General features: G+C 45.0%; 1 protein-coding gene across 6 annotated transcripts in view; it reads right to left on the reverse strand.

Moving 5' to 3' along the window:
• The window catches only part of LOC143782201 (maternal DNA replication licensing factor mcm6), a 544,832-nt gene that overhangs the window by 426,163 nt on the left and 94,528 nt on the right, over positions 1-24,141 (reverse strand). For all 6 annotated transcript variants that reach the window (XM_077269402.1, XM_077269399.1, XM_077269397.1 and 3 more), the window contains exons 2-5: positions 17,515-17,658; positions 3,108-3,218; positions 2,955-3,002; positions 2,307-2,508 (exon numbers count right to left, since the gene is read on the reverse strand). In XM_077269402.1, coding sequence (XP_077125517.1) covers positions 2,307-2,508; positions 2,955-3,002; positions 3,108-3,218; positions 17,515-17,658 — 505 coding nt within the window. The remainder of the gene's footprint in view (positions 1-2,306; positions 2,509-2,954; positions 3,003-3,107; positions 3,219-17,514; positions 17,659-24,141) is intronic.

The following is a 24,141-nucleotide window of genomic DNA, read 5'->3' on the forward strand; positions in this document are numbered from 1 at the left end:
CATCAGTTTTGGGAGTTCCCTATTTAGCCTTGCTCTCCAGTCACTTCCTTGCCGGTCATCATTGTAACCTGAGCCATTCAGTTGCATGTTCCTGCTACTAGTCTGCTGATCAGCTAAGTGGACTCTTGTCCTTATTGTTTTGTTTTTCTTGTCCAGTTTACAGTTTTGTCATTTCCTGTTACTGGAAGCTCTTGTGGACTGAAATTGCCACTCCTGTGTCATGAGTTGACACAGGAGTCTTAAAGTAATTTCAGGATGGGTTTTTTGAAAGGGTTTTTCAGCTGACCGTGAAGTCCTCTTTTGTATCCTTCCTCTATCTAGTAAGTGGACCTCGCTTTGCTAAATCTACCTTCATACTGTGTATGTCTTTTCCTCTGAACTCACCGTTAATATACGTGGGGGCTACTATCATCTTTGGGGAATTTCTCTGGAGGTAAGCCAGGTCTGTTCCTTCCTCTTCCAGGCGTAGTTAGTTCTCCGGCTGGCGCATGGCATCTAGGCAGCCGTAGGAATGCTTCCTGGCTACTGTTAGTTGTGTGGTAGATTTAGGTCACGGTCAGCTTGAGTTTCCATCACCCGAGAGCTAGTCTGTTATTTTTGTGTTTCTGATGTTCCCATGCCATTGGGGAATCATGACAGGAATCCAAGTCGCTGATTGGTCATGGCAAAACGCCCACGACCAATCAGTGACGGGCACAGTCTGGCTGCAAAATGGCTGCTTTTTACTCTCCGCAGTCAGTGCCCGCTCCATACTGCCCTCCATTCAGCCCTCACACAGGGTTAATGCCAGCGTTACCGGAGCGTGGTGTAACACACTCTGGTTACGCAGCTATTAACCCTGTGTGACCAAATTTTTACTATTGCTGCTGCGTATGCAGCATCAATAGTAAAATGATCTAATGTTACAAATAAGATTAGATAAGATAAGGTTATTCTCACCCGCCGACGTGGCATGGTGCCCTCGGCAGTGCAAGCGGCAGGTTCCGGTACCAAGGATGCTATGCGAGAAGGACCTGCCATGACATCACGGTCATGTGACAACGACGTCATCACAGGTCCTGCGCGCCTGCGCGAGAAGGACCTGCCATGACGTCACGGTCATGTGACCACGACGTCATCACAGGTCCTGCACGAGAAGGACCTGCCACGACGTCACGGTCATGTGACCGCAATGTTATCACAGGTCCTGCGCTCATACCAACACTGGGACCGGAAGCTGCCGCGTGCACCGTACACAGGCGCCAGGACTTCAACGGCACTTCGGAAGGTGAGTATATGTTTATTTTATGTCACTGGGCAATATACTACGTGGCTGATCAATATACTACGTGGCTGGGCGATATACTACGTGGCTGGGCAATAAACTACGTGGACATGCATATTCTAGAATACCCGATGCATTAGAATTGGGCCACCATCTAATATATATATATATATATATATATATATATATATATATATATATATATATATATATATATATATATATATATATATATATATATATATATATATATATACACATATACATATACATATATACATACACATACATACATACATACATATATATATATACATACATACACATATACACACACATACACATATACACACAAGCATTTATTATACGTATACATATCTTGCTAAATGCAAGCATGACCTGCTGTTAAATCAGCCATTGCTTTACAGATATCTGTTTGTCTCTTTGGATGTAAAACTTTTGGTATATCTAGGCCACCAGGATGCCAACCTGCATTGACAAATAACTAATGTGATCGCTATAAGCAGGAGCATCACTTCTAACTATATTCAGGAGGTTTCCATTGTAGGAAAAATACCTCACAAGCATGCAGGGTCTATTGTAGCAACTGAAAGCCATATAGTTATTAGTGAAAATAATTTTGCAAAGGATCATTTAGGTACGGTCATTCCAAACAAACAGTTATATTTGGTTATTCAGACTGATATCTCAATCCTATAAACCACAGAATTATAAAATATTGGCAACATTTGGAACAATTTAACACATTTGCCTACAAAGTGGACTTAGAAGATATTTGGTGGTGATCAGAATGCAGCCATTGAGGAAAATGCTGGTACGTTTTTCTAACTACATATACCATACATTCAAAAGCATTGGTATTAGTTTATTTGAACATGTTAAATTGCAATTTATGAATCAATTTGGAAAGTCTAACACTAATTGGTGTTCAGATTCAAGTAAATTATTTTGATTCCTATAATTGAATATAAAAAAGGTGAGTAGATGGTCTTTAAGAAAAAAAACAAACAAAAAAACATACCTTTTGAAAATCAACAAATCGTGATTTATTCGTGTCCAGTGTAAACCTGCGACGGTTGGCACAAACTGGATTTTTGCATATAGTTGGCTGTGTATATTTGAACTGCTGTTCCACATCTTTTACTACCGATTGGCAATCCATACATAGAAAAGTGCCACTGACAAGTTCTGGATGAACTGGATGAGTCCTCACAACTTGACCGCTAAGGCTACTTTCACACTAGCGTTAACTGCAATACGTCGCAAATGCGTCGTTTTTGCGAAACGCCGCATCCAGCAAAAGTTTTTGCTGGATACGTTGTTTCGTCATAGAGTAACATTAGCGACGCATTCGCGACGCATTTGCGACGCATTTCCAAACGGTGAATGCGTTTGGCGGCGTTTGGGCGTATGGTAGCGGTCCGTCGGGAAAACAAAACGCTACATGTAACGTTTTTTGCTCCCGACGGTCCGCTTTTTCCGACCGCGCATGCGCAGTCGGAACTCCGCCCCCACCTCCCCGCACTTCCCCGCACATCACAATGGGGCAGCGGATGCGTGGGAAATATGCATCCGCTGCCCCCGTTGTGCGGCGGAGACCACACTAGCGTCGGGAACGTCGGCCCGACGCGCAGCGACGGGTTGTTCCCGACGCTAGTGTGAAAGTAGCCTAATACGAAGCAAAGTTCCAATTTTTAAAGAACTAAGTTCTCGTATCCTATTAGAAAGGATATAACATTGAAAACATTTGTTGCATATAGTATTTCTGTCAAATGTAGATCAAACCCCCGTTTTTACTACTCAAAAAAAAAAAAAATCTTACTTTTGTCTTGACGGAAAGTCAGAGAATGCAACATAGAATTCTTTATTGATCGGGACATTTCCAATTTGTCTTACAAAGTGTCGAACAGCCCGGCAGAGATGCGGATATACCCTGTTAAAGAATGTAGATTGGATGTTTCATAAGATATGAATTGTTTTAGAGATTTACAAGTATAGTTAATATGGGAGAACAATACTCACTTGTTTTTGGGCAAGTCAAGTATCAGGTCATTTAGCATGGCTTGTTAAAGGGAACCTATCACCCCGTTTTTTTCGGTATGAGATAAAAATACTGTTAAATAGGGCCTGAGCTGTGCATTACAGTAGTGTAGTTTGTGGACCCCGATTCCCCACCTATGCTGCCGAAATACGTTACCAAAGTAGTCATTTTCGCCTGTCAATCAGGCTGGTCAGGTCGGATGGGCGTGGCTTCTTCCCCCAGATATTGCGTAGTTTTCCGTTGGTGGCGTAGTGGTGTGCGCATGTCCAAGGTCCCCAATCCTGCACGGGGGGGTGAAAATAGCAGCGATGTCCGTTATTCCATTGGTGGTCGGTGGGCGCGGCCATCTTCCTTTGGCCGCGCGTGCGCAGAAGCGGCGCTCTGCTGGCCGCGGCTTCAGGAAAATGGCCGCGGGATGCCGCGCGTGCGCAGATGGAGATCGCGGCGGCCATTTTCCTGAAGCCGCGGCCAGCAGAGCGCCGCTTCTGCGCACGCGCGGCCAAAGGAAGATGGCCGCGCCCACCGACCACCAATGGAATAACGGACATCGCTGCTATTTTCACCCCCCCGTGCAGGATTGGGGACGTTGGACATGCGCACACCACTACGCCACCAACGGAAAACTACGCAATATCTGGGGGAAGAAGCCACGCCCATCCGACCTGACCAGCCTGATTGACAGGCGAAAATGACTACTTTGGTAACGTATTTCGGCAGCATAGGTGGGGAATCGGGGTCCACAAACTACACTATTGTAATGCACAGCTCAGGCCATATTTAACAGTATTTTTATCTCATACCGAAAAAAACGGGGTGATAGGTTCCCTTTAAAAAGGTCAGAACTTAGCGGATATTAAAAAGGTACCTACCCAACGTGCCACCAAAACAGTTTTCCTTGTATCTGGCATAACTAATGTGCATGTTTTTCCCCATCGGACATCAGCAATACTTCTCCACTCAACAGGTCTCCCCAAATAAATTTAGCATATAAAACACTTTAAAGATCTGTCATGATTTTTGCAAAATCTTTTTTTTTCTTTTCAGATATTTAGTCTTAAATTGATTATTTCCATCTTCACAGATTAGTGTTGACAAAGAGCAATAACAAAAAAGCCGGATTACTTACCGGTAATGCTCTTTTAATGAGTCCACGACAGCACCCCACATGACAGAGAGGGATCCGCCCATACGAACAGGAAACCTACAGAATAAAAGGAGGCGGTCCCCCCTCCTCCTCAGTTTAGTTTACAGAGTATAAAAAGGGAACCGCAAAAGCTTTAGTATTCATTCTTATTCAGCAATATCAATTTCTTAAACTCTATACAACCATTATTCGTGAACTTAAAAGAAAGAGCTGTGCATAATTTAGTGAGGGTAATAAATGGGTGCTGTCGTGGACTCATTAAAAGAGCATTACCGGTAAGTAATCCGGCTTTTTACCCTTCGCCACGACAGCACCCCACATGAGAAATTTTCAGAGAGTCATTATCTGGGTGGGATTACTGTACTAAGAACAGCTCTACCAAAGGTTAGATCAGAAGATGTAGATAGATCAAGTCTATAATGGTTGTGGAAGGTAGAAGGTAGAAGGTGTAGACCAAGGAGGAAGCCCAGGAGGAAGCCATGGCTCCTGTTGAATGTGCCTTTATCCCCACTGGAGGAATTTCGCCCTTTGACCTATAGGCCAAACAGATTGCTTCTCTGATCCACCAAGATGTGTTGGCCCCCTTAAAAATAGTCTGGGTGAAATGGTGGATGAGGATGAGGAAAAAGCCAATATGCTAAATGACTTTTTTTCATCAGTATTCACAAAAGAAAATCCCATGGAAGCCAATATGACTAGTGATAAAAATTCCCAATTAAATGTTACCTGCTTATCCCAGCAGGAAGTACGGCGGCATCTAAAAATCACTAAAATTGACAAATCTCCGGGCCCGGATGGGATACACCCCCGAGTACTGCAGGAACTAAGTACAGTCATTGATAGACCGTTATTTTTAATCTTTAAAGAGTCCATAATAACAGGGTCTGTACCACAGGACTGGCATATAGCAAATGTAGTGCCAATATTTAAAAAGGGGACAAAAACTGAACTCGGAAATTATAGGCCAGTAAGCTTAACCTCTACTGTGGGTAAAATCCTGGAGGGCATTCTAAGGGATGCTATACTGGAGTATCTGAAGAGGAATAACCTCATGACCCAGTATCAGCACGGGTTTACTAGGGACCGTTCATGTCAGACTAATTTGATCAGCTTCTATGAAGAGGTAAGTTCTGGACTGGACCAAGGGAGCCCAGTGGATGTAGTGTATATGGACTTTTCAAAAGCTTTTGATATGGTGCCACACAAAAGGTTGATACATAAAATGAGAATAATGGGGATAGGGGAAAATATGTGCAAGTGGGTTGAGAGCTGGCTCAGGGATAGGAAACAAAGGGTGGTTATTAATGGAGCACCCTCGGACTGGGTCGCGGTTAGCAGTGGGGTACCACAGGGGTCAGTATTGGGCCCTCTTCTTTTTAACATATTTATTAATGACCTTGTAGGGGGCATTCAGAGTAGAATTTCAATATTTGCAGATGACACTAAACTCTGCAGGGTAATCAAGACAGAGGAGGACAATTTTGTATTACAGGATGATTTATGTAAACTAGAAGCTTGGGCTGATAAATGGCAAATGAGCTTTAATGGGGATAAATGTAAGGTCATGCACTTGGGTAGAAGTAATAAGATGTATAACTATGTGCTTAATTCTAAAACTCTGGGTAAAACTGTCAATGAAAAGGACCTGGGTGTATGGGTGGATGACAAACTCATATTCAGTGGCCAGTGTCAGGCAGCTGCTACAAAGGCAAATACAATAATGGGATGTATTAAAAGAGGCATAGATGCTCATGAGGAGAACATAATTGTACCTCTATACAAGTCACTAGTGCGACCACACTTAGAATACTGTGCACAGTTCTGGTCTCCGGTGTATAAGAAAGACATAGCTGAACTAGAGCGGGTGCAGAGAAGAGCGACCAAGGTTATTAGAGGACTGGGAGGTCTGCAATACCAAGATAGGTTATTACACTTGGGGCTATTTAGTTTGGAAAAACGAAGGCTAAGGGGTGATCTTATGTTAATGTATAAATATATGAGGGGACAGTACAAAGACCTTTCTGATGATCTTTTTAACCCTAGAACGCGTACCTGGGGCCTCGCAGGCCTGCTAGGTTACTTGTTTTCTATTATCTGTAAAACTACATTAGTTAGAATTTTGAAACTCAAGGTAATCCTCAGGTATATAGTTGTTAGTAATATCCAGTTGTTCATATATTTTTATGTTATAGGCATCTCGTATAGCAACGCTTTTTTTGTGACTACCCCAGATTCACGTACCTGGGGCCTTTGAGGCCTGCTTTGGTTTACATGTACTCCTCAGTCTTTTTGTCTGTACTGTTGTTGGGGAAGAACTTATGACTCAGTCTTTATGACTATTGGTCGATGGCTGTTGCTGGGAAGAGTGTGGATTCTGCCTGACATGGTAATGTGATCCTGGAAGGGAGTTTCCCCTCACAAAGTAACGTGATTATGATGTCAGTACAGGTCCTTTAGTCCTAAATCCTAGTTGCTGGAGAGACTTTGGAGGAAGAAGTCAGCTTTCTTTGGTCTGTAACAAAGAACCTTTCTGAGCTCCAAAACCAGAGGTTTCTACTGCACTTACAAGAAAGTGATCTGTTGAAGGTAAGAGTAGGGGGGCTGTACTTTACCCTAAGCACACAAACACTAACAAAGTCTTAGCACACACAGTGTATAGTGCACAAGCCTGATTGTAATCTTTATTTTTTACTTTTCATTTTAGTTTACTCACATCTAAGATTACAATGGCACAGTCTACATCAAGGGGATTGACTGTCCAAGAAATTGAGGCGATTATTTTCAATAGTGATGAAGACAGTGACATTTCTTTGTCGGATGAAGAGTATATTCCACCAGCTAATGTATCAACTTCATCGTCCAGCGATTCCTCAGATGATGAAGAAGTAATGGATCCAGCAGAATGTGCAAGTAGAACATCTAAAACAAATGTTTTTTGGAACAGTACTGCTGTGGCTCATGCACGCACCCCATCACATAACATTATTAGAGTTCCTCAAGGAGCTGTCGGAATTTCCCAATTCATGTCCAAAAAAGATGTTTTCAGTAAATTTGTTTCAGATGATATTGCAGATGAGGTAGTTTTGTGTACGAATGTGGAAGGTAAACGTATTGCTTCGGAAAAAAAAAAAACTTGGAAAAATTTAACTAAAGAGGAACTATATGCCTATATTGGCCTTACTCTTCTGGCAGGGTCGACTAAATCATATGATGTGCCAATCAGAGAGTTATTTCTGAACCCATTTGCAGATCCACATTACAAAGCCACTATGTCCGTAGATAGATTTGAGGCTATTCGGAGATGCATTCGTTTTGATGAAAAGAGAACTCGGCCTGTGAGGTTGGCAACCGATAAATTAGCGCCTAATAGCTATATATGGAATCTTTTTATCAAGAACTGTTACAAACTTTACAATTCTAGCGAATATGTGACAGTGGACGAACAACTTCTTGCCTTTAGGGGACGTTGCAAATTTATCCAATATATGCCCAGTAAGCCAGCTAAATACGGCATAAAAATTTTCTAGATGTGCGATTCAGCAACTTATTATGGGATGAATGGCATGATTTACTGTGGAAAAGAAGCTGACGCTCCAGTCCAGAAAGATCTATGTTCCAACATAGTGAAAACACTAGCTTTACCAATTTTCCATTCTGGAAAAAATATCACTATGGATAATTATTTTACTAATTTAGAACTGGCCAATTTTTTGCTTCAGAAACAACTAACACTTGTTGGTACAATGAGACCAAACCGCCGCGAAATTCCACCAATAATGAAGCACAATGCACAGCGACCAATCTACGAGAGTGTATTCGGTTTCTGCAATGAGGCAACAATGGTGTCCTATAAAGCCAAGAAAGAAAAATCTGTGATATTACTGAGCACAATGCATCACGATGAAAGTATTGACACCAATGACAGGAAACAAAAACCTGAAATTATACTTCATTATAATAAGACAAAAGGAGGTGTCGACAAGATGGACGAAATGATTACTGAATATTCGTGTAAAAGGCAGACTAAACGTTGGCCTGTTGCCCTTTTTTCCAATATCCTTGATGTGTCATCCCTCAATAGCTATAGTTTATTGTCAAACTAATCCAGAATTCCATGCCAACAGGAAGGACAATAGACGTATATTTTTGACAGAACTTTGTTATGAACTTTTGATGCCTACTATGCTAGAGAGAAGCAGCACAAAATGCTTATCAAGGCAAATTACAGAGGCAATGATCCGATGTGGAATATGCTTTCAGGAACAGCCAGAGCAAAGAGAAAAAAAAAGAAAGGGCTGCTATATTTGTCCAGCAAAGAAAGAAAGAAAATCGGAGCGTTTCTGTTCTACTTGCGGACAAAATGTATGCAGGGAACATTCTGAAGAAAAAATAATATGCAAGAATTGTCGGGGGAATATGTAAAGTGGAAAATAAATATTCCTGCACCAAGTTTGCTACAGACTTTATGTAAAAACTTTTTATAAGAAAAAATGTATCCATCATAAAAAATTGTACTGAGTGAATATATTGGGCGTGCCTGTTTAGTTACATTTTTGTTGTTTTATGTACATAATTTTTGGGGGGAATTATACACATCTTAGGCTATGTTCCAAGTAGCGCTGGGGTTCACCAGAATGGGATCCATAATGGATCTGACCTCCTGGTAACTCCAGCTAAGGCTGATGGAATGCCGGGATTCCACCAGCCTTAGCTGAGGTCACCAGGAGGTCAGATCCATTACGGATCCCCTCCTGGTGGACCCCAGCGCTAGTGGGAATGCATCCTTACTTTGCAAATTTAAAATAAACTTTGAAAAGTATTTTTATTTGAGTTATTCCATGTTATTTGCACACAGGCCTAAAAGGCCCCAGGTACGTGAATATGGGGTAGTTACAAAAAAAGCGTTGCTATACGAAATGCCTATAACATAAAAATATACGAACAACTGGAAATTACTAACAACTATATAGCTGAGAAATACCTAGAGTTTCAAAATTGTAACTAAAGTAGTTTTACAGAAAATAATAAAAAAGTAACCTGACAGGCCTGCGAGGCCCCAGGTACGCATTCTACCAGCCTTAGCCGGGGTCACCAGGAGGTCAGATCCATTACGAAATCCCGTCCAGGCGGACCCCAGAGCTAGTGGGAATGCATGCTTATTTTCAAATCACTTTGAAAAAAAATTTTTTTTTAGTTATTCCATGTTATTTGAAAACAGGCCTCAAAGGCCCCAGGTACGTAATAGTGTAGATTTCTATGGTCACGCATTCTAGGGTTAATCATAGACCGGTGACAGGGACAAGGGGGCATCCTCTACGTCTGGAGGAAAAAAGGTTTAAGCATAATAACAGACGCAGGTTCTTTACTGTAAGAGCAGTGAGACTATGGAACTCTCTGCCGTATGATGTTGTAATGAGTGATTCATTACTTAAGTTTAAGAGGGGACTGGATGCCTTTCTGGAAAAGTATAATGTTACAGGGTATATACACTAGATTCCTTGATAGGGTGTTGATCCAGGGAACTAGTCTGATTGCCGTATGTGGGGTCGGGAAGGAATTTTTTTCCCCATGGTGGAGCTTACTCTTACCACATGGGTTTTTTTTGCCTTCCCCTGGATCAACATGTTAGGGCATGTTAGGTTAGGCTATGGGTTGAACTAGATGGACTTACAGTCTTCCTTCAACCTTAATAATAACTATGTAACTATGTAAGATATGGTAGCTCTTGTAACCCCATGTCCTTTCTTGTGGCCCTGAAAGGAGATAAACAGAGCCCTACTCTGCCTCCACGTCTGAGACCTCTCTATGTAAGTCAGGATGGCTCTTCTGACATCTAAGGGTACTGTCACACAGTACCATTTTGATCGCTACGACGGTACGATTCGTGACGTTCTAGCGATATCGTTACGATATCGCAGTGTCTGACACGCAGCAGCGATCAGGGATCCTGCTGAGAATCGTACGTCGTAGCAGATCGTTTGGAACTTTCTTTCGTCGCTTGATCACCCGCTGACATCGCTGGATCGTTGTGTGTGACAGCGATCCAGCGATGTGTTCGCTTGTAACCAGGGTAAACATCGGGTAACTAAGCGCAGGGCCGCGCTTAGTAACCCGATGTTTACCCTGGTTACAAGCGTAAACGTAAAAAAAACAAACAGTACATACTCACATTCCGGTGTCTGTCCTCCGGCGTCTCAGCTTCTCTCCACTGTGTGAGCGTCTGCCAGCCGGAAAGCGAGCACAGCGGTGACGTCTGACGTCACCGCTGTGCTTGCCGGCTATGGCGCTTACACAGTGGAGAGAAGCAGAACGCCGGGGACAGACACCGGAATGTAAGTATGCACTGTTTGTTTTTTTTACGTTTACGCTGGTAACCAGGGTAAACATCGGGTTACTAAGCGCGGCCCTGCGCTTAGTTACCCGATGTTTACCCTGGTTACCGGGGACTTCGGCATCGCTCCAGCGCCGTGATTGCAACGTGTGACCGCAGTCTACGACGCTGGAGCGATAATCATACGATCGCTGCGACGTCACGGATCGTGCCGTCGTAGCGATCAAAATGGTACTGTGTGACAGTACCCTAAGGTGTGGAACTCATGTTGTTCTGGGGTTACAGGGGAATCAAGAAAAGGAAGGGAGAAAAATTTCCTGAGATCTGTGATAGGTGGATGCCACCTTAGGGAGATATAAGGGATCAGGTTTTAGGACTATTCGATCTTGAAATACTAGCAAGAAAGGTGGGTCTACTGATAGGGCCTGGATGTCACTAACCCTCCTAGCTGAGGTTAGGGCTACCAATAGGGCTACTTTATACGTTAGAACATTCGGAGGTATGGAATCTAGTGGTTCAAACGGGGAGCCAGTTAAGGACTCTAGTACTAAATTTAAGTCCCACGGAAGTAGACGGGGAATATGGACCGGATTACTTCGTTCACAAGATTTTATAAATCTGGAGACCCACCTATTAGCTGCTATATTGCATCCATATAGGGCTCCTAACGCTGAGACCTGAACTCTTAAGGTGTTTACCGATAATCCTAATTCTCTACCTTTTTGTAGGAACTCTAGGATAGGTGTCACCGGAACTTGGTTAGTGAACGGTATTGTATAGAAATTTAAGAATTTATTCCATACCCTACTATATATTAGGGTTGTAGATATTTTCCTACTTAGTAACAGGGTGTTTACTAGTTGTTCCAAAAACCCCCTTGAACTTAACTGCCGCTCAAATTCCACGCCGTCAAGTGAAGCCCTTTCACTTGTGGGAGGAAGAAGGGCCCCTGGAACAGCAGTTCCTTGTCTAATGGAAGAATCCTTGGATCACATAGACACATGCTCTGGAGACAAGAGAACCACGGTCTCTTTGGCCAAAAGGGTGCAATGAGGATTACCCTTGCTTGTTCCCTCCTGATCTTCCTGATCACTAGTGGAATCAGAGACATTGGAGGAAAGGCGTATGCCAGTTTGAACTTCCAAGGATGGTGGAGAGGGTCCAACATGTCTGGATAATCCATGAAGTTCAGGGAAGTGAACCTTTTTACCTGTCTGTTGCCTCTTGTGGCAAACAGATCTATTTTTGAGGTATACCCCATGCTCTTGTTATTACTCTGAATACGTTTCTGTTTAGGGTCCATTCTCCCTGGCATAGCATGTTTCGACTGAGGTAGTCTGCTTTGGTATTTTATACCCCTCTGATGTGTAGGGCTGTTAAGGATGCAAGAGTCTCTGCCAATTGGAAGATCACTGCTGCTATGGTCAGACTCCCTGACCATGTACCACCTTGACGGTTTACATATGCCACTGTGGTGGAATTGTCCGAGAAAATTCTTACATGTGCTCCTCGAATCTGTGGAAGAAAATGATTTAAGGCATTTTCTACCGCTCTTCATTCTTTCCAATTGGAAGAACATGTTAATTCGGCCTGATTCCAGGTGTCTTGGACCAAATTATCCTCCATATGTGCACCCCACCCTGTAGGGCTGGCGTCGGTAGTGATTATTTTAGAAGGGTCTATTATCCAAGGTACACCCCCTGAAAGGTGTTCCTTATCTAGCCACCAGGAGAGGGATCTTATGACATCCCTGGAAAGAGTTAGTTTACTCTCCAGATGTAGTTTTCTTCTCTGGACTGATAATACGTCGTACTGTAGCTGGCGGGTATGAAATTGAGCCCACGGTACAGCTGGAATACAAGAGGATAATGATCCTAGTAAGGACATAGCCTTTCTTAGTGTCATGTGGGGGTTTTCTATTGCCTCTGACACCTTTGACTGTATAATTACTTTTTTTCAATGCAGGAGGAAGCCCTTTTGACTTACGGAGTCTAGTTGGATCCCTAGAAATATTTGAATGGTTTCTGGGTTCAGTCTGGACTTTTCAAAGTTGACGATCCAACCCAACTCCTGTAGGGATGAGATCGTATTAGACAATCGCATTTTACATTGAGTTATAGAATCTCCTACCACCAGAAAATCATCCAGGTAGGGTATTATCAAAGTGTCCCGTTGGCGTAGATGAGCCATCACTTCTAATATCACCTTAGTGAAGATGCGGGGAGCCATAGAAAGCCCAGAGGGCATTGCTGCATACTGAAAGTGACGAACCTGTCCCGCCAGTATGACTGCTACCCTTAGGTACTGCTGGTGTTCGGCATGTATGGGAAGATGATAGTAGGCATCTTTTAGGTCTATCCCGGCCATGACACACCTAGGGAACAAAAGTTTGATGGCAGAACTAATAGATTCCATCTTGAAAGTATGGTTATGCATAAAGGAATTTAATTTTCTGAGATTTATGATGGTTCTAAATGAACCATCCGGTTTATTGATCAAAAACAAAGGGGAATAGAACCCCTTTCCTTTTTGATCCCAGGGAACCTCTATCAATACTTTTTTAGATAGAAGAGATAGGATCTCTGATTCTAGGGCTTTTTGTTGTTCCCGTCCTTTTGGAGATGTTACTATAAAAGATTCCCAAGGGATTCTCTCAAACTCTAATTTTAATCCATATTTAATAATGTCCAGAATCCAATGGCTAGATGTTATTTGCTCCCATTTAGAAAATTAATATCTTAATCTGCCGCCCACTTCATAGTTAGCGGTACTTGCTACACTTTGAATTATAGGATCCGGTAAACAGAGCACCTTTTTGCTTTGGATCTTTTGTCTCCCAGCGCTCCCTTTGCTCAGACGGTTTGTTCCTGGTAAAGGGGCATCTTCAGACGGCTCTCCTGTAAGATGGAAGATATTGGTTAGGGAAGCCCTTCCTTCGCTCTCCCGCTTTATTTAAGAGCTCATCCAGGGTTTTTCCAAAAAGGAACTCACCCTGGCAGGGGATCGCACAAAGTTTTGCTTTGGCCTGTGCATCCCCTTTCCAGTTTTTTAACCAGAGTGCTCGCCGGGCTGTGTTTACTAGGCCGGCTGACCTGGCTGCTAGGCGTAGTGAATCCACAGAGGCATCTGCTAGGAACGCTACTGCCTCCTTTATTAGAGGGATTTTCGGTAGGATTATCTCTCTCGAAGCTGTACCTCCAATTTGTTCCCCCAGCTGCTCCATCCACACTAGCAGCGATCTTGCAGTGCAGGTACCAGAAATAGCTGGCCTGAATGCCCCAGTGTTGGCCTCCCATGATCTTTTGAGTAAGGCCTCTGCTTTTCAGTCTAACGGGTCTGTTAGAATCCCCGAGTCTTCAACAGGCAAGACCGATTGTTTGGAAGTTGAAGCTACTGCGGCATCAGCTTTTGGTACTTTTGACCAAGATTTCAGCTCTTCATCACTGAAGGGAAAGCGTCTCTTAGCGGACGATGGTAAGAATCCCCTTGTATTCTGTTTATCCCACTCCTTCTTAATTAGTTCTTTAATTGTGGGAATGATGGGGAAGGATCTACGCTTTTTCTGTCCTAACCCCGCAAACATAATGTCTTGAGCTGACTTATTTCCCTTCTCGTCTGGGCACCCCATCGTGCTTCTAACAGCTTTTACTAAGTTGTCTATGCTACTATTAGGTAGAAACAGTCCCCCTTCATTTTCGGATGAACTCGGCTGAGATTTGTTTTCGTCTGAGGATCTATGTACCACCTCTGACTCAGCCTGCTGGAGATTGCGACCTGCTTGGCTTTCGGGTACTGGTGCTACTTGCATGCGCCAACCCCTGCATTTCTTCACGGATTATGGCTCTAACGTCAGACGAATCATTATATTTTCCTGTCGTAAGGTTAGTATGATGCATTCTGAGCATAGCCTTTTCGTATAAGAATCCGGAAGGGGTTGCGAACATAAGGCACATTCCTTGTGTTTAGATTTATGTGTCCTTTTCTTAGTCTAGAGGAAGGGGATACAGGAGGAACATACATCAGCATATAGGAAGAGGATTTTAAAAACTCACTCAGTGAAGCTGACAGGTACCGGTTCTGGAGGCGGATTCTTTGATAAAGTATCTCTGTTTGGTGGTAGATCGTTTTTCCTGGGGTCGACCTCCACTCTTAGTGCTGCTCCTGGTGCTTGTCTCCTTGCTAGGAGAATGCTCTGTCGCAGGCAAGTGCGGTTCGTCGGCCGGTGAAGCCATACTTACACACACCGGCCGACGCTTGCGCTGCATTTTTAAATCTGGCGCCGTAACTCCTGCCTTCCCGGACCCAACCCGGAAGTGCTCCAGCGACTTCCGGGTTAGACGCACCGCTCCTCCTCACCATGCGGCGGCTGCTGGATAAGAAGCCGGCCGCTGAGCGCGCGCGTCCTCATGGAGCCGGGCGGACCAGCGGTGACCGGACCCGGACCATGGCGACTGACCAGACGAGGGGGGAGGCTGCAAACCGTGGCTCCCCCACCGCTGCCTCTGGAACCGCAGCCCCTGCCGTTCCCACAGACACCGACGCAGGCGGGTGCATGGCCCAGGAATCCTCTTGCTGTAGGTACTTCGGATTCCCCTAGAAACAGGAATCCTGAACTGAGGAGGAGAGGGGACCGCCTCCTTTTATTCTGTAGTTTTCCTGTTCCTATGGGCGGATCCCTCTCTCTCATGTGGGGTGCTGTCGTGGCAAAGGGTAAAACAAGCACTTTTGCAATTAACTTTATATTAAACTTTGCAGTCGTTTAGTATCCCTTTTCTTCTGGCAACAGGTTGTTTTGAGTCACCCACCTGGGTAGTGGAGTACTCTGTACCGGGTCCGGATGGGATTTAAAAGGGATGTCACGGTTGTTGTGACCCGGTCCGAGGCCCTGGGCGCCCAACAGAAGGAGAAAGGTCTGTAAGGGTATTTAGGAATATAGTTTATTCATGACGCCACCTGTGGTTCTCGGTCAGAGGGGACTGACGCCACTTAAAAAGGGTCCTCTGGGGTGATGATGTTGCAGCAAGATGGTAACGCTTCCCACAGGTGAAGCGGGGTCCCCAGGGCTCCCAAGATGTTTGGGCAAGGATGGTGTATGCCGGCAAATAAGTGGAGGACACAAAGTTGTAAAGTCTTTACCTGGTTTACTGGCAATAGCAGTCCTCAGTCCAGGGTACCAGGAACAGGTGATGGTATGGCCCAGCTGGCTTGGAGGCAATAGTGAATCCCTCTCACAGATGAGGTCTGTAAGCCTTCCTACTCGTGCTAGTGTGCGAGGTCCCTGCTGTCTTTAGCTGCTGGCAAAGTCCTCGCTCTCCTGTCCTGGGACAGTTACCTGTATAGTGGGCAACTTGAGTCGTTTTATAGGGTCTCTATCATGACTAGGGCTATTCAGATGCCGCTTCACCTTCAGGTGTGGTGTGGGTAAATCACGTACAGTTCTATGCCCTCCCGTTCTGCCGTGTTTCCTGGAGTACGCAACAGCCTCGGGCTCCCGGTACAAAGTTTCTGCGCTTCAGCTCTGAAGGTGCTTGGTCAGTCCCCTCTGAGCCCCTTTCCTTCTCCACTCTGCTCCTTTCCTCAGTGGCTCTACTACATTCAACCCCTCTGGTTCACTTCCTTCCCATGAGCTGCAGCTCAGTCCTGGCTGCATGGCTCCACTGTCTGCTCTCCTCTCCCTTCACTGTCTGCTCCAGACAGACCCAACTCCTCCTCCAGACCAGAACACAAAGCTAGGGAAGCTACCCTAAATCTGGGTTCTGAGCTCCCCCTTCTGGCCTGGATTCAGAATCTGTTGTATGTAGGTGCTTACCTGGTAAAGGAAATCCTCCTTGCCTCCAAGCAGGATATCCCCCTACCAGAAAGGAAAGCAACATCACTGTAACAACCGGCTACCTGGGGTGTTTCAGTTGCTTAGGAGACCAGCTACTGCAGTTGTCCACCTTGTAAGCACATCACTGAAGCTGGCGTTGACTAGGAGATAAGATCACCAACTCCTCCACCAGGTTCAAAGAAGTGCCTAAGATCTCAATAGAAAAGTGCTTGTATTAAGCACTGCATATTCCACCACCACTGCTAGAAAGAGTGGTAGTGGGTCACCTAGACCGTTGGCTCTATACAAAAACTAATAACTCGAAAAAAAAACCAAAAGTGCTTGTAAGCACTATCCAACAATAGCCATTTCTGAAAGGAATAATCATTTAACTGTTATACAGTAACACAATTACCACATAAATGTACAATTTTATGGAGAGGGTATAGCTTTTCAATTTCTTAGAAACATTTGCAATATGCCAAGTTTTTCAAGGACGAGATAACACTGTAAACTTAGTGCTGCTTTAATAAATATTTAAACGGAGAGCTGTCAGGGCAAATTTATCACTGAAAAAAAAACAAAAAAAACAAAAACTGTAGCCTTTTAACAACTTCCAATAATAAATATGCCTGCCTGAGCAATTAAACGTGTCAGTGCTGAGCACTCAAGCTTTGGGGCCACATGCAGTTGATCTGGAAGTGCATTAGTCTAATGAATAGTCGTACCCCAAAAAACTACCAGGCTAACTTGCATCAAACCTTAGTTTTTCAGCACTGGAATATTGGATTACTTAAAAACAGGTCTCATTTTATTTTTGGACTGGGTCCCCTAGTTTCACTAGTAAATCCCCATTGACAGATTCCACTTAATTATATAAATCAGTCATACTAAAATTAAATACCGGTAATACTCTTCTTGGATAGTTGTTGAGAGTTGCTGGTTGTAGTATTCAATATCAGTAAAATTTACCACCAAAGTGTTCCTTTCTGGTCGAATTAACTCTTCAGCTGCAGACACATACAGGTTTCCTCCATCTTTTTTACATCTTTAATAAAAAATAAGGATATTATAATTAGTAAGACGTGTATATGTGCAATAACAGAGCTTTGCTTGTTTTATGCAATAGGCTTAGAACTTAGAAACCAGTAGTTGCTAACCACCTGATTGTGCTGAATGGCACAGATATCCTGTCGGGTCTAGTGATGAGTGAGCAGCACTAAAATGCTTGGGTGGGAAACCTAAGTATTATTACTGCGATCCCCCCAGGGGTCCTTTTAAGGTCTAAAAAGTCTGAAAGTGATGGAAACACTGCTCAAATGACATGGGAACATCATGGCAAATGTCACTGGAAGCATTTCTGACTCCTAGGTCACAGATATAAACAAGGTTATCAGAGTTTCACGCCACTGACAGCTGTACCAAAAAACATACAAAAAAAAAACAAAATGGATTTTGCTGGGAAATACTGTATGTTAAGGTACATCCTTTCCAGGGTAATGACTTATATAAGGAAAAATAATTAACCCCAGACCAAAATGTTCCTCCACCACTTGGGCTATGTTCACACGCAGCGTTTTTGCTGCGTTTTTCAACTTTAACATTGCTTTCAACCAATACAAATGCATTCACCGGGAAATGTCATTGTAACATTTGACAACCCTAGCTGGCCATGTGGTGTGTGACACATAAGCAGACACATCTTGCTTCATTTATGGGGGGGAGGGACTCAAAGTCACAAAGCCTATTTTTAGAGGGGCATCAGGCGGCATTAATATTCTTAAAGGGCCATTAAATAGTGGGTCTCCTATGCCGTTATTGCCAATGCAGCGAGAGGCTGGGCTGCCAAGAGCTTCCTGAAAAAAAAATAAAATGTTGCATTGAATGCAAGGCCTGCCCTGCTACTAAGTCATATGCACCCCAATAAGCCTTTGAACCCAGGTACTGGATGGCCACAGGAAAACCCACTTCACATACTTCAGTTGGTCCTGCAATACTGTTTCCTTATGCATCGAATGCAAGGGCTGCCTTGACACAAATTTGCATGCACCTCAATCCCCCCTTGGAAGAAACATGGAGGGCCTCAAAAAAAAAAAACAAAAAAAAAAAAAGACTGTCCTGTTACAAAGCAGCGGGTCTCCTAGACACGTAATGCCCATACACTAAGTGTATGGGCTGACAAACATTTTCTCCTGGGGAGGTACACAACATACTATGTAAATATTTTTATTACGGGCATCATAAACATCCTTGCAAAAAACTCGAGTGGCTGTAGCAGCACGGAACACATTAACCCTAGTGATCTAGTGGCGGTGGATGATGAGACGTGGAGGAAGGCCTCATTAAAAAAAATATGCCCAATTTTAAAGGAGCGGGTCTCCTAGACTTGAAATGCCCATACACTAAGTGTATGTGTGGCACCCAATGAGTCCGGATGCCACAATGGTATTGTCTTCCTCACGGGGGAGGTGATGTCATGCCTGGAAACAAGGAAGGATCTGGAGCGCCCGCCAGGGCCTAGGGGTACTCGGGCCAGGTCCTGTGGTCCGTAAAGGTGTGGTCACGGTGGCAGCGACCCGGTCTGTGGCCCTGGGCATCCAAATTAAAGGGAAAGACTTTAAAGGGGTTTGTTGAATAAAGTTTGTTTGTGACGCCACCTGTGGTATTCGGTCAGGGATGACTGACGCTGCTTAAAGGGGTCCGCTGGGGTGAGGTTATGGCAGCTGGGATGGTATGGCTTCCCACAGGTGAAGTTGGGTTCCCAGTGCTCCCGGTGTAGTAGGGATAGATGGTATAGAAAGAAACAGAGGACACAAGTTGCAGTCTCTTTACTGTACAGTTCAGGCAGCTGCAGTCCAGGGTAGCGGATCACAGGTGCTGGTATGGTCCGGCCGGCTTGGAAGCGAATCTGGAATCCCCTTAACCAGGTGGGGTTGGAAGCCTTCCTTCTAGAGTAGTGTTGTAGTCCCTTGCTGCCTTAGGCCTCACACAAGGTCCTCACTTTCTCTCTATCCCCATTAGGTAGGACACTAACCTGCATGGCAGGTAAAGCGAGCCTTTTTACAGGATCTCTAATCATGACCCGGGCGATGTGTTACGGTGCCTTCGGGTGTTAATGGTGGACAGGCAAATTGAAATCCAACTGTCCTCTGGTTTCTGCAATGGGGCTAGAGTTACCCCCACAACCTCTGTCTTCTGGCTACCGAAATTCTGCGCTTCAGGGTGGAGGAAGCCCAGTCGCAGCTTCCCTCCAGCAATTTACTTCACCTTTGCTTCTCTTCCAGTCTCCTATAGACTGCTCTGCTCTCTTTCATTCCAGGAGCTGCAGCAACTCAGGTGGCTGCACAGCTCCAGCTCACAGACTCTCCTCACTCCTCTCAGACTTACTGACCAACTCCTCCCCGAGGCCAGAATATATATCTCTAGGGGAAGCTCCCCTGAAACCGGGTTCAGAGCTCCCCCTTCTTGCCTGGAGTTAGAACAGTGTTGCATGTACTGTATACCTACTAAAGGGATCCTTCCTCGCTTCCAAGCATGGCACCACTCTCCCAGTGAGGAAAGCAATGCCACTCTAATAACCGGTTACCTGAGGTGTTACAGATTCCTTAGTCTGTTAACAGTGACTTGCAACACCGTCCTGACTCCAGACCAGAAGGGGGAGCTCTAAACCTGGTTTCAGGGGAACTATAAAACCCTATAAATTCTGGCCTGGGGGAGGGGGTTAGAGAGTCTGTTAGGGACAGTGAGAGGGAGAGGAGGCAAAGGAGAGGAGCCTGGGGTCTAGAGCTGTGGGCTCACCCCAGAGAAAAGCTCCAAGAGACCGGACACTGGGGTCCGTTGTGGCGTGGGAATTGCAGACCCAGCCACTGAACCCAGAGGGAAGAAGATTGCAAGTCTCCTGTCCCTTCTAACACCTGCAGGTACCATGGGGGGAGGGGGAAGGAGAGAGAGAGAGAGAGAGAGAGAGAGAGAGAGAGAGAGAGAGAGAGAGAGAGAGAGAGAGAGAGAGAGAGAGAGAGAGAGAGAGAGAGAGAGAGAACGAGCAGTGCCCATGAAAGGCTCAGGCAGCTTCAGGCAGCAAGGGTCAGATACACAGCACAGAAGGAAGGTGCCACGCAGCTGTCCTGGTGTGACACGACCCAATGAAGGGGCGGTCACAAAATGGCAACACACAAGGGTACACTAACGACGGTGGGCCCTGTCAGTAGGGAGCGGGGAATGGATACCTCCTGCACTCCCCTTAGGATGTGCCCTGCTCTTACTACTGTCCCTATATGGGTTCTTTCACTCTGTCAACAAGCAGGATTCTTAATCCCTCACTTGCTCTGCTCCTATCCCTACGTAGGGAACTGGCAGGTGAGAGCACTGGTCCCACTGCTGCACTATTACAACACAGGGGAAAGTACAGACAACAAAAGGGACAAAGCAACAATGAACACCACACTGCGCTTTCTCTGCTTCAATGCACCGCACAGCAGATTTAGGCACCAAATAACAGTATTCAGCTGAAGAACCACAGCACACAGCAAGCTCCTTCTCTAGCTAGGTTGTTCTCCAAAAGAACCTGTATAACCAACAGTGATGCATCAGGTGACCTTTTGATGGATAGAGGGAGTAGTCACAAACCACATCAACTGACCAGGCAGCAATGCAGTTACACCAGCGGCCACGGGGGGTGGGGGTGGGGGGATGCTGCATTAACCGCAGATGATCTGAAAGGAAAAAAAAAAAGTTTTAATCTGAGAGGCCAGATCTGTCACAGATCCAAATGTGGATCGTGACAGTACCCTCCTTTCAATGAGGGGCCTCTGGACCCTCAACACCGGACCTCACCAGACAACAACTTACGGTGAGGACACCTCAATTCACCAGAGTTCACCTCGGCAGTCACCTGTACCTCAGGTTTATGGCAAAAGCAGCGTGATGGAAATGCCAGCAGTGTAGGCTTTGGAGGCACCACAAATCTCCAGAGCGCCGACCTGGAGAATGAGTTGTGTACATGCATAACTGTGGGTAACTCCAAATGAAAAGTCCCTGGGCTGAGAATGGCAGACACTCGATATGGCCCAATCACCCTGGAACTCCACGTCCCAGTTGCACACTTCCACCTGATGTTTTTGGTGGACACCCATACGTACTCATTCACACACAGGTCCAGACCTGAGCGTTTGTTTCCATGCATACGTTTGCCACAAGATGGTGAATTCTTTGAGAAATTGACAACAGAGGCGTCCCCCTGTGTCACCACACTCACACCCCCACAATGCTCAGAGGGAACCACCACCCTCCCCTGACCCCCTCCTCCTAAGAGGACTCCGATCCTCAGGGTTAGCTTGTGATTAGGATTGAGTCCTGCCCTTACACCCTGCAGCACCTCTGCTGCCCTCAGTGGAGAAGGGGTGGGTTGTAGAAGGACGGCAGAAACAGTAACCCCGGGGCAGCAGCCCTCACAAGATTGATCCCAGCTGACCACTTCCCTTGAGCCCAATCTATGACCTGGGTTGTGTTTTTTCAACCAAGCGAGTCCAAAAACTATGAGTGTTGGCATTCTCAAACCCCCCCCCCCCCCAAGACGTAGCACAACAGGAACTCCTCATGACGATTCCCTATATGCAGGTGTATATCATCCACAACTTGGGTCACCACCCACACCTGGCTGAGTGGTACAGAGTCAATGGCCTGGACGCTTAGGGGTTTAGCTAATGTCCTACACCTCAGGCCATGTTTCTGGACAAAATGAGCATCCACTAGATTGATACCTGCTCCACTGTCCACAAGCCAGGGTGGATAAAAATCAATGTTTTTTTAAAAAAATCAAAAAAATCGGATTTTTTTGATTTAAATCGGATTTTTTTGATTTAAATCGGATTTTTTTGATTTAAATCGGATTTTTTTCAATAAACTGCTTTTTGAGGAAAATATTTTACCATCCAAAGGTTCTTCCATCATGAGATAAAGCTGAGTTGTTTAACTCAGTAGAATAAAGGCTGTATATGTGTAACATTCACAATGCCATGCTCTTCCAGAGGTTTCTGTAGGATGCTGACTATCCAACAAGTTTGGGCATGTCAACTGAATGGAAAAAGAAACTAAACCAAAAGTGAAACCAAGCTAGAAGTGTGGAATTAAAGGGGCAGTATGAACAAAATGTGGAGGCTATTAATAGTTTATACAATTAAGACATGCTGCTTTTAAACACCTACCTATTGCCATATAGTAAAACAAAAAAGATTTTTACTTACTTTGGGGTCCCCCCCTCACCCTGGCGTTAGATCGTTGCCCCTAGTTTCGTCCGTGTAACTATGGGCGCACATGCGCACTGCTCTCACTTCTCATTTTAATCGTGATTTATATTAAAAAAAACCTTTTGATTTAAATCAGTGATTTAAATCATGATTAAAATCATGATTTAAATCGATCCGATTTAAATAGAAAAAAATCTTTTGATTTAAATCGTGATTTAAATCATGATTTAAATCGGCGTGATTTAAATCAATCCACCCTGCCACAAGCACCAGTATACACTCAGTTACCTCGCCAACTACCACTTTAGCAGACAAAGTACACTGAGTAGAAGAAATGGAGGAAATATACACTCCCTGGTCACCCCCTTCCACACGACCAAGGGGACGTGGCTTCTTAGGTGGTACAGGTAGTTTGGTGCGAGCTGGGCAGACACCGATGAAGTGACCAGTCTGCCCACAGTAAAAACCATGCCACCACACCACGGCAAACCACAGGCAACCCCATTTGGGAACCAACTCCTCCCACCAGCATGGGTTTGTCCGCCTGCTCAGGTGTGTGTCCCTTTCCATAGTAAGGAATACCAGGGGCACATTTGGTGTATGTCTCACACTCAAGGGTCTATCTACCCGGATGGCAAGGGACTTGGCTGCCTCCACTGACCAGGGAGTGGTGTACTGCACAAGAGTATCCTGCAACCTTGGAGACAGACCCTGCCTAAAATGGCTCCTAAGGGCAGGGTCATTTCACTGTGCCAGTGGCCCACCTCCTGAACTCCAAGCAGTACTCCTAAGCCGCTGACCCCCCTGCTTGATTTCACACAGTCGGGTTTCCGCCAGGGAGACACCATTGGGATCCCCATACACAAGTACCAAAAAACTCGTCCACCAACTGTAAAGATGGAGAACCAGCCAGCAGGGAGAAAGCCCAGAATTGGGGATACCCCTTAAGAAGGGAGATGATAATCCCCACACGCTGTTCCTCACCTCGCCTGAAGTACAATTTACAGGCTTTCAGAAAAAGCAAAAATGTATCTCTCACCCTAGAGAACCTATCAGGAAGAGATATCTTGGGTTCTGGTTGAACCTGTACCTGGGCCGATGACCCAAACCCAACCAACAGCACCACCTCAGCAGGCAGCACCTTAAAATCCTTGGCGAGTGTCTGAAGCAGTTGGGCAAAGGTTTGCATTTGAGCCATGGCTCACCAAAAAAAAAAAAAAGGGGATGTTAGCTATAATGTCAAGAAGTGACTGTCCTGGAGTGACACGGCCCGATGACGGGGCGGT

The sequence above is a fragment of the Ranitomeya variabilis genome, chromosome 6, assembly GCF_051348905.1.
Source record: "Ranitomeya variabilis isolate aRanVar5 chromosome 6, aRanVar5.hap1, whole genome shotgun sequence".
Taxonomy (NCBI): domain Eukaryota; kingdom Metazoa; phylum Chordata; class Amphibia; order Anura; family Dendrobatidae; genus Ranitomeya; species Ranitomeya variabilis.